The sequence below is a fragment of the Muntiacus reevesi genome, chromosome 1 (assembly GCF_963930625.1).
Source record: "Muntiacus reevesi chromosome 1, mMunRee1.1, whole genome shotgun sequence".
Classification (NCBI taxonomy): domain Eukaryota; kingdom Metazoa; phylum Chordata; class Mammalia; order Artiodactyla; family Cervidae; genus Muntiacus; species Muntiacus reevesi.
The window spans coordinates 39,689,934-39,700,621 of NC_089249.1; the positions used below are offsets into that span (position 1 = coordinate 39,689,934).

General features: G+C 36.6%; 1 protein-coding gene across 2 annotated transcripts; it reads left to right on the forward strand.

The window, feature by feature from the left end:
- The first annotated feature begins 1,530 nt into the window (after positions 1 to 1,530).
- On the forward strand, positions 1,531 to 10,400 carry SMCO3 (single-pass membrane protein with coiled-coil domains 3). Of its 2 annotated transcripts, none has more exons than XM_065922071.1 (2): positions 1,531 to 1,594; positions 9,191 to 10,400. In XM_065922071.1, the coding sequence occupies exon 2, from the start codon at positions 9,207 to 9,209 to the stop codon at positions 9,882 to 9,884; it is 678 nt and encodes a 225-aa protein (XP_065778143.1). In that variant the 5' UTR covers positions 1,531 to 1,594; positions 9,191 to 9,206; the 3' UTR covers positions 9,885 to 10,400. The 2 variants fall into 2 exon arrangements, with proteins under 2 accessions (XP_065778143.1, XP_065778150.1); XM_065922078.1 differs by lacking the exon at positions 1,531 to 1,594 and adding an exon at positions 5,974 to 6,084.
- The last annotated feature ends 288 nt before the right edge of the window (positions 10,401 to 10,688 follow it).

Genomic DNA, 10,688 nt, shown 5'->3' on the forward strand with positions numbered 1-10,688 from the left:
ATTTAGTTGCTAAGTCATGTCTGACTCTGGCAACCCATGGACTATAACCTGCCAGATTCCTCTGTCCATGAAGTAGGTTATCATTTCCTTCTCCAGGGGATCTTCCCAACCCAGGAACTGAACCCAGGTTTCCCGCACTGCAGATAGATTCCTTACCATCTAAGCCACCAAGGAAGCCCCTATACACAAAACAGAGACTGTCTAACTCTAAAGTCCATGGTGTTTCCACTAAGTTATTGAGGTTGTGTGATTCTACCCGCTTCTGATGTATCTCTGATGTAGAGGAATCAGTAGAGATTAGGACAGAATCTAGAGGAAGAACCGTGGGAGACGCTGATCTAAGCTTTAAGGGAAAGGAGTCAAGATGATTAACCAAGATAACACAGAAGACAGTAATAAAGAACAGAACTTCCAGCCAGGAAAGAAGAGCGCGCACACACACACACACACACACACACACACACACACACACACAAAACACATTTGGCTGAAAATATCTCTGCCCATATGTCTTGAGAACTTAGAGCATTCAGCAACAGGAGGTACAAAAGGCAACAGAAGCTAAAGTAAATTTAATATCTGGAATAGTTGACACGCTGCTGCTGCTGCTGCATCACTTTAGTTGTGTCCGACTCTGTGCGACCCCATAGACAGCAGGCCACCAAGCTCCTCTGTCCCTGGGATTCCCCAGGCAAGAATACTGGAGTGGGCTGCCATTTTCTTCTCCAATGCATGCATGCATGCATGCTAAGTCACTTCAGTCGTGTCCGAGTCTGTGCAACCCTATGGATAGCAGCCCACCAGGCTCCTCCATCCACAGAATTCTCTAGGCAAGAATACTGAAGTGGGTTGCCAGTTCCTTCTCCAAGCTGACATTATGGGACGTCAAAATTCTGAGAGTTTCAATCAAAGAGGCATCTTCTCTACTGAATCAAATTAGCTCAGTTGGACAGAACTTTTCAAATTAAAAGTCTATTAAAGAATAAAAAATTGGATGTTTTATCATTGTATCAGTCTTTCAAATTATATTCAGTTCAGTTCAGTTCAGTCATTCAGTCGTGTTCGACTCTTTGCGACCCCATGGACTGGAGCACGCCAGGCCTCCCTGTCCATCACCAGCTCCCAGAGTCCACCCAAACCCATGTCCATTGAGTTGGTGATGCCATCCAACCATCTCATCTTCTGTTGTCCCCTTCTCCTCCTGCTTTCGATCTTTCCCAGCATCAGGGTCTTTTCCAATGAGTCAGTTCTTCACATCAGGTGGCCAAAGCACTGGAGTTTCAGCTTCAGCATCAGTCCTTCCAATGAATATTCAGGACTGATTTCTTTTAGGATGGACTGGTTGGATCTCCCTGCAGTCCAATATTACTTAATACATACCAATTTTATATTAATATAGGAGATAAAAGAATTCTGAGAACTAAACCATGTACAAACAGTCAATAAACCAGACAGGCAGAGGGACCCAGCAGAGACTAACAAAGCCTGTAAGTCATCACATTCCATTAGAAACATCCAGATGAAACCAGATGAAAAAGCACAGCAACTACTCCTAAACAACTGCTGGGACCACTAGACTCAGAAACACAGCAAGGTAAGCAATATGGGTATTTCTGTTAGTATTGATATAATACTCTGCTTCTCCATATTAAAAGGTATCTGCAGTAATATGCTAGACTTGAATCCTAGCTATAAATATAATAAAGCAACAAAACAACTTTAAGTGGATCCTATGACATATTCCTGGTGATCATTTATGTCTCTGAAGATATCAAGAAAGAAGAAAATTAACAGCTTATATAATTAAGTCAGCAGGGAAGATAAAGTAGTAAAGACATCACTTTTTTAGAAAAGAATAAGGATGAAAGGATACCTGTGTGTGAAAGTGTGCTGTTTATATGGATTGTAACATCTTTATGTCTTTAACATTCATTTGATTCAGTACCTTTAGAAGAATGAATGTGTGATCTAATTCTAGTTAATGCATGTTCCTTCATAAGTTCTATTACATTTAAATAGCACTGGGCATTTGCTGTGTGCCTTCAAATAAACTGCTATCTTCTTGAGGGCAAGGAACTTTGTTTACTCAAGGCATATGGCAGAGGTTCCCAAGTGAACATCTGATAAATGCTGGTAAATGACCTCAATATTCTGCTTTCTGGCCAGAAATATTCTTTTAAACAATTTTTATATCAGAGTGTCATCACAGCATGATCAACTTTTTATTTTTTTAAATTAAAGGCCATGGTTTTGATTTAAAGGAGGCTCAGAACTAGTTAGTAGCTGTTATTTTCTCCTGAAAAGCTTCTGACTTTACCCATACCCTAAACCCACACTCCCAGATAAATGAACCTTGCAGTACAGTTAGACCCAATATGGATAGTGAGGATAAGGGACAGCATGGAGAAAGGTAGAAGCTTAGAGAGCACTAATGACCAGACATCAGAAGCTACGACAGGGCCTTTGCTTTCTTTCCTTCTTCCTTTCTATTTTTAATTGTTATGATGGGAAAAGTCCAAACATACACAAAAGTGAAAATAATAATAAACTCCCGTATACTCATAATCCAGCTTCAAAAATTATCAGTATAAGGTTAATCTTATTACCTCTATGAACCTACTTCAATCTCCCTTCTAGAGTATTTGTAAGCAAATTTCAGTGTCATTTCATCATTAACTTTTTCAGGGTACATTTCCACAAAAGCAAGAACTCTCTAAAATTTGACATTATGCTTCTCAAACCAGTAATATTTAACAGAATTGTCTTTGACTTTGAAACACACCCAGTGTCCTGCTGTAAAAATTAATTTTTGATGTAGGTGGAAAAGCTTTTGCAATGCACTTGCAGTACATATCAAAATATAAATTTTTATACCTATTGATTATATAAATTATGTTTATATGATTTGAATTTCCTCTGGAAATTTACCCTGAGGAAATAATCCAGGTAATTGAGAGAAAAAGGATCATGTGTATTAAAATACTTATATTAAGGTAGCGAAACAATTAAGGATTTAATAAATTGTGGTAAATATATATGAAATATTTTATAAAATATAAATATGTATATTTTATATAACCAATAAAATAATTATAAAACTAGAAATAGGGGGAAGTATTTAAATTAATATAAGATGAAATTTTATTTATACTATTATCACAACTTTGTAAAAGCACTTATGCCTTTAAATAAACTTTGGAAAGGAATAATTCAAAAAAACAAGATGGGAGGTTTATGGATGTTTTTCCTTGTGGATATTAAAGTATTTATATATTATTGCTATAAACTTTTAAAAATACTTTATCAAATCTTTTAAATTCTTCGTGTTATAATTTTACCACCTATCAAAGCACAATCACCTGTCACTTTCTCCATGACTATTCCTCTAATCATCTCAGTCCTAAAATTTCTCTTTAAATTCCTATAGCACTGGACAGTCAATGCACTACATAATTCACAAAAGTATCCTGAGAAATATTTATCTGCATATGTGATAATCAATACATTTTTATTTTTAAGGTGGTTCCTTTCCTGAAAAACTAAAACTGTCACATCACTAAATTAACTTTTAGAGACAATCATCAGTAGCCATTCCCTTCTCCACAGGATCTTCCTGATCCAGGGATCGAACCCAGGCCTGCTGCATTGCAGACAGGTTCTTTACCATCTGAGTCACCAGGGAAGCCCAGTATCACAAAATTAACTTTTAGATACAATCATCAGTATATTTCTACCATTTCTTACATGTTCTTTAATTGTGAATGTTTACTTGTCATTTCAACAAAATTGATGAGTTTGGTCCAATAAGAATCCATCAGAAGCTAGTCTTTGTTTTCATTCCAAGTCCCTTATACGAGCTGTAACTTCAAGATTTGTCTACTTCCTTTTTTTAAATAAAATAAGCCAAAACACATGTGATTTCCAAACTGTTTTAGGAACAGAACTCTCTTATCACACAAAATTTTACCCACCCACAGCCCAAATACAGCAGCAGAGAATGCACAGCTGCTTTAGTAAAGGCTGGGGTGAAATTAATGTGCCAGAGGCCAAGTGCTCCACCTGCTGGTTAGCAATTCCCCATCAGGCTGTGCAGGACTCGTTCTATTTCAAGAACCACTACACCAGCTCAAAGTAGGCTGTACATAAGTGAATGGTAACTGCCCATTGCTAATGAGGAGCACTATCATGTGATAAAAAATAGTGTAAAGTTGACATTTTCTATACAAAAGATGCTGCTGATCAGAGCTGGATTAAATACACCACTTAATTGCCTGCTGAACTTTAAAAATCATTTTTTAAATGACTTTAAAATTATTTTAAAAGATTGAATTTTAAAGTCAGTATTTAAAAGGTCAAACCTGAAATGCAATACAATAGAGGGAAGTATACAGCCAAGAATTCCTCTTGGGTACAGTACTACATATTGTTGGTAAGATATCACTTGAGGCATGCCTGAGTAACAACTGTGATCTTTAAGAAAGGTGACTCTAGCTGATGGCAGATCTTTTTCGTTCTGCTGAGGGAAGGGAGCAAATTCAAGTGTCAGAGCTAAATTGTCATGGGCAATAGTGCAAATGCTGCCCATTGCCAACTAAGATTTTTCAAGTGGTGTATAAAAAGTGAAGTCGCTCAGTCATGTCCGACTTTGCGATCCCATGGACTGTAGTCTACCAGGCTTCTCCGTCCATGGGATTTTCCAGGCAAGAGTACTGGAGTGGGTTGCCATTTCCTTCTCCAAATGGTGTATAACCTTTAAATATCAAGCATATATCTAAGAGCATCAGTTTGAAAGGGTACAAATCATTTCCCTAGATAACTGGATGTCTCCACATGGCCCCAGGGTCAATATTATTAAAGCGTGAGGTTTTTTTTTGTTTGTTTTTTAAATTTTTATTGGAATAAACCTGATCTACAATGTTGGAGAAGGAAATGGCAACCCACACTCCAGTACTCTTGCCTGGAAAATTCCATGGACTGAGGAGCCTGGTAGGGCACAATCCATGGGGTCGCAGAGTCAGACACGACTGAGCGACTTCACTTTCTTCTTTTTTTACAATGTTGTGTTGGTTCTGCTGTACAGAAAAGTGAATCAGTTATAAGAATCTCCACTCTTTTTTAGATTCTTTTCCCACATAGGTCATTACATAACATGGGGTAGAGTTCCCTGTGAGATACAGCATATGCTTATTACTCATCTATTTTATATACAGTAGTGTATATATGTCAATTCCAATCTCCCAGTTTATCCCTCCCCTCCATTTACCCCAGGTAACTATAAGATTATCTTCTGCATCTGTTACTCTGTTTCTGTTTTGTAAATAAGTTCACATACACCATTTTTTTAGATTCTCATTTATAAGTGACACCATATGATGTATCTTACTTCAAAGTGAGAGTTCTTTTAAATGAGTTTGCAGAAGTCATGCACCACCTCTATCTATAATTTGGCACGATATACTGCCTTCAGCTTGACACTGCAGTCTTAAATGTCTTAACTTCCTACCTACATTAGGAATTCTATAAAAGCAGGGACCATATCTACTTCATTTCTGTAGGCTCTACAGAGCCTAGCATACTACCTTATAATAGTAAAGTACTACTATCCATTAGATAAATTGCTACTGCATTATTAAATTATTTCCTTCATTGGGCTCTTCAAGTTTCACCTGCCCAAAACATAATCCTTGGTTTCACCTTCAAACGCCACCTCTCCTCCACCTAGTTCTCTAGTGTTTATCTCACTGTTGGGATAGAAATAATTTTAAACTGTATTCAGTACTGGGGCAAGTATACTGGCAGGCCTGCTGAAGATCTCTCTGCAGAAAGAAACTGTCAAGTCCCCTTCCCCAAGTGAAAAAAAGAAAGGTAAGCCTGACTCAAGACAATAAAAGTCTTTCTTCATTAGATGTAAAAAATAATTCTGAGCACATCATGATGTTTCTTACTCAGACTTGTTATTGGCACAAAATTATGGATATATGGAACCCAGGAAAAAGACTATAAATGTGAACGCCCAAGGGTTTTAAGTATGCAGAGGAAAGAAAACATTACTTTTGCAGATGAAAACACAGAATCTGATTTATGGTAAGACTGAACCTTTCATCAATTTGTTATTACTATTTCTTCTTTTACTGTCTGTTCAAAGTGTGTTTAGCTATGAGATTATTACTGCTTCCCTTATTAATAGCTAAACTTTAGAAATCAATATTTTTTCATTTTTCCTCCATTTTAACTAGTTTTAGTTCTTTTTACATGGTCATCATTGTTAAAGTTTGTGTGACTTATTCCCACTGGTTTTAAGCTTATGAAGCCCTCCATACAGACATTTAAAAATTATCTATTTTCTTCTAGCTATTGTATCACTTGTTTTTAACATGTACTATACTGATAACATTTAAAATTTTACACTGATAACATTAAAAATTTTTAATACTTCAGAATCATTTATGGAATACTAATTTCAATTATTACTTATTTGAGTGTCTACATACATTATGTATTAAATCAAACATATATCAGGGTCTCCTCTGGGGACTATTTTGCTCCATAATTCCATCTACTCTTGCACCTGGTACAACACTGGTTCATACTGTGTTTTTAAGGTGCTTCAATGTTTAGGAAAGGAAAAGTCTAGTCTTTCAAATGTACTTTATGATTAATTTGTCAAGCTGTGTTAAAACAATGAATTAATTGAAAAGCAACTGACCACTTGGAAGCATTTAACCTCTTATCAAAGGGGAAGGTTATCTCTCCAAGTATTTATCTTCAGGTAAATAGAACCACACACCTTTTCTAAAAGTTATGCCTTCAAATAATGGCATATGATAGTTTTTAGAGAAATTTTTCACTTGTTCAGGGTATGAAAGACTCTTCTCACCTAAATTTCTGTATGGGGATGTAGTCTGTGATCTTCAGAACTCAAAGACAGAAACTGGAGTTTTCATTTCATGACAAGATCTTAACACTAGGGACAACAACAAAAAGGTTTAATGTAAAATTTCTAGGAGAGAAAAAGCAAAATCAAAGTAATAGTTTGTGGTTAGCAAACTGCAGTTTGCAACCCAATAGTGAGTTTGGGGAATATTTAATAGCCCCTTATGGTTCAGCTGGTAACAAATCCACCTGCAATGTGGGAGACCTGGGTTCAATCCCTGGGTTGGGACGACCCCCTGGAGAAGGAATGGCTACCCACTCCAGTATTCTGGCCTGGAGGACTTCATGGACTATATAATCCATGGGGTCGCAAAGAGTCGGACACAACTGAGCGACTTTCACTTACTTCACTCACTCAACAATTTCTTTAAACAGAATTGAGATATTTTCTATTTACTGATTTGTGGACATTTGTGTCTGGTGTGTGTGTGTGTGTGTGTGTGTGTGTGTGTGTACTATATCTAAATCAAAGATAAAAATGAATTTCTGACCATGATACAATTTACTCTGGGGTGTGTGTGAGCATGTGTGTGCTATATCTAAATGAAAGATAAAAATGAATATCTGATCATGATACAATTTACTCCATCAGGGGTACTAGTGCATTTTTCTAAAACTAAGAGCAAAAATAATGATGTTCCTAGTCTGTTTTTCTTTTTTTTTTTTTTTCAAAAATTTCCCATTTCCATATTGTATCCTTCTAACATGGAGGATAGGTTATATTCATGTTTAGTTTCCTGACAGAAAATATTCCTTCATCCCATGTTTCCAAGGTTCCCAATACCCAAGCCTAGAAATACCATAAATATACTATAAATACACTATAAATATCCAAAACCATGGTGGTAGAAAGATAGGGCCCCAATTAATTAGGATGTTGTTTTCTCAATGAGAATATGCCAGATCCTACACATATAAAAAGGACTCCATTTTCTTATTCTTCTCTCCCCAGAGTCCAAACAAAAAAATCAGTGTCAGACTACTCTAAGTGTGCATATGGAGGAACAATGTTCTCACCAGGTCCAAACTTTCACCCATGTTCACTCAGAGGAGTGTCACTTGTTCCTCCTTTCTCTGAGCCAAAAGTACAAACACAAGCAGGATATAAACATCAGGCTTATTCATTCTAAGGTGTACTCTTTTTTCCCCTCTATGGTGGATTCTTGTTACTTACTCCTTAACACTTTCCTGGAATGGCATTATCTTCTTTCTGAGGCCAACTCTAGCTTATCTGAATAATGGCCAAGAGCAGTAAAGACAATTCTAAAGAATTTAACTTACAAGCTTTGCAAATAGTGAACCAGAGAGATATTCATAACTGCCCTGTCCCTTCCATCAGCATGACTGCCTAAGTGAAACTTTAATCTAAGCAATCTTGCAAATATACTTTTATCATGAGAATCTTTTTGTAAATATTCTATTGTTATATGTGTTGCCTCTGGATGCTTCTTAGGTTTTGGAGTGCAAACAGGTTGCCTGTAAAGATACAAAGTGTTTTGATTTCTTTTTTAATATTTTAAAATAACAGAGCATATGCTATACTTTAAACTACATATACTATATACACTATATACTTTTAAAACCATGTGAATAGAATAACCACTCAAATAAAAGATGAGTGCATAAGTAAAATTAGCTATTGCCCTGTAAAGTCAGAGATCTTAATATTCTTCTAACCCTACTAATTTCAAATATTAGAAAAATCAATTTGGTAGGTCTATTCAAAGTGATGACTATAGGTTGAGGAAATTAAGAAGCACTGGTAATCAAGAGCTAACCATTTCAAATACATTATTAAATATTACTTGGAAATAATCACATCTATTAATAGTCAGATGTTGCTGCTGCTGCCAAGTCGCTTCAGTCGTGTCCAACTCTGTGCGACCCCATAGATGGCAGCCCACCAGGCTCCCCTGTCCCTGGGATTCTCCAGGCAAGAACACTGGAGTGGGGTGCCATTGCCTTCTCCATAATCAGATGTTAGACAAACACAAATCTGTACTATCTAGGATTCTCTCCATCACAAGATCTAATGCCATAATTAATGCATCCATGGGTTATACTATGTTACCCGTATTTTCACAGTGACTTCACATTTCAAAAAATGATTTTGAAGAACATGTTGAGTGTTCTGAAAAATTCCTTAGGTAGCATACTACTTTTCTATCCACATAGTAAAAGAGTTTCTGGTCAAATCTATGCAACCAGCAGGTATTTTTCAAGATTTTTAGTAAAGATTTCCTATTGTATTTTTCAGAGACCATATTTGAAATATGGCTCAAAGTGACTTCCTCTATCCAGAGAACCCAAAAAGGCGACAAGAAGTAAACCGTCTTCACCAGGAGCTCCTTGATTGCTTATCTGACAGCTTCCATGCCACCAATAAGCTGATTGGGGTTTTAAACACACACTTAGGATGTACGTTACCTTCCATTGAAATGAAAAGAGATGGGACCATCAAAGAAAACTGTGATATCATCATTCAAGCCATGATGAACATCCAAAAAGAATTGCAAAAGGTGGATGAAGCACTAAAAGATAAACTAGAGCCAACTCTTTATAGAAAACTTCAGGATATTAAGGAAAGAGAAACCGAGAAAATTGCGATAGTACAGAAGGTTATCTCAGTCATCCTGGGAGAAGCTACTTCTGCCGCCAGTGCAGTGGCTGTTAAACTTGTGGGCTCAAATATCACAACTGGCATAATTAACAAGTTGGTCACTGTGCTAGCTCAGATTGGTGCATCTCTCCTCGGTAGCATAGGAGTCGCTGTTCTTGGCCTTGGGATAGATATGATCTTCCGTGCCATCCTGGGAGCAGTGGAGAAAACACAGCTTCAAGCAGCCATCAAAAGTTACGAGAAGCATCTGGTAGAATTCAAGTCAGCTTCAGAAAAATATCATCACGCCATTACTGAGGTCACCAACACAGTGAAACATCAAATGAAATAAAGTTACTTTATTTGCCACCAGAATATTTCTCTGCTTTTCTCTCCATAATGGTGTTTTGCTTCTTTGATTAGGTTCATTTTCCATAAGCTTCCAACAAGATATACAGTAAGCAACTCCGAGGATTCAAAAATGCTACAACTAGATGACTCTAGAGTTTCCTATCAACAATGAAGGTCTGGATCAGTTGGTGCTAGACCTGTAAGTGAAAGACTGCATCCTGGGATGTCCTCTTACTGTGCTCTACAGATCAACATTAGGGTGAATGCTATTGCAGAGCAGTGTGTAGGGGTGACCTTTTCCAATTCCCAGTCAAAATCTTCAAAATTTGTTTTGAATGAAGAGACTATCACTAGCTTTAGACATCATTTAGTTCCAAGGGACATAGTAACTTCTGCCCCCACATGAAAGCTGAGCCTTAGAACTGAACAGAAAGACTACAGTAATTGTGACCATCAGTAAATTCAATTTGCCCTAAATTGGAAGAGACTGAAATTTGGTTTGTAACAATTTACTTCAAAGGAGGCGACTGCTCTGGAAAGTTCTACTAATTACTAATCTGTAATTCAGATTGACTGTTAAAAGTTAAAATATAAAAAATAAAAATTGTTGCTGTAATTGCAATCAATCCTGACCAACTGTGGTGTGATGATTAAATTTTCAAGTGAATGTCTAGACACTTTGGAACATTTTTAAAATAAGCAAATCTCACATATACATATATATATATAATGCATTTAAATGTAGCAGAGGCACTTGCTACTCTTTTAAGAATTTATTGTTTAAAAGAAAGTTGTAATTTATTAC